At 39.9% G+C, this 371-nt stretch overlaps 1 protein-coding gene across 1 annotated transcript in view; it reads left to right on the forward strand.

Moving 5' to 3' along the window:
* The window catches only part of LOC104276674 (protein FAM160A1-like), a 38,237-nt gene extending 38,119 nt beyond the window's left edge, over window positions 1-118 (forward strand). Inside the window, 1 exon segment of the mRNA XM_009873082.1 lies at window positions 1-118. This exon segment is cut by the window's left edge and continues 11 nt beyond it. Coding sequence (XP_009871384.1) covers window positions 1-118 — 118 coding nt within the window.
* The last annotated feature ends 253 nt before the right edge of the window (window positions 119-371 follow it).

Here is a 371-nt window from a genome sequence, read left to right on the forward strand (position 1 = left end):
AAATGCCGTACTTGCAGCTGCCCTTTTCCCGGAGTTCCTGAAGGAGCTGGCAGCTCTTGCCCAGGAACATTCTGTTTTATGTTACAAAATATTGGGGGATTTTGAGGATTATTATTAGCGGGTTTTTTAAATGTATTTTAAAACAAAAATATTTGGAGTCTAAACCAGATTTTTTTTATGCAAAGCTGCTTACAAAAGAAGGTTGTACTTCACTATTTCCTGAAAATACTTGATCTGGAGGGGGAAGAAGGAGGCAAAATGTTATTCCACTTCACCTTTTACTAGGCCTTACCATTCCCCTCTGTGCTGCATAACTTACTTGAGAGATTTCTGATACTGCTCTTACCGCAGCTTCCTACTTCATCTCCTCC

The sequence above is a fragment of the Apaloderma vittatum genome, unplaced genomic scaffold (assembly GCF_000703405.1).
Source record: "Apaloderma vittatum isolate BGI_N311 unplaced genomic scaffold, ASM70340v1 scaffold14937, whole genome shotgun sequence".
Taxonomy (NCBI): Eukaryota; Metazoa; Chordata; class Aves; order Trogoniformes; family Trogonidae; genus Apaloderma; species Apaloderma vittatum.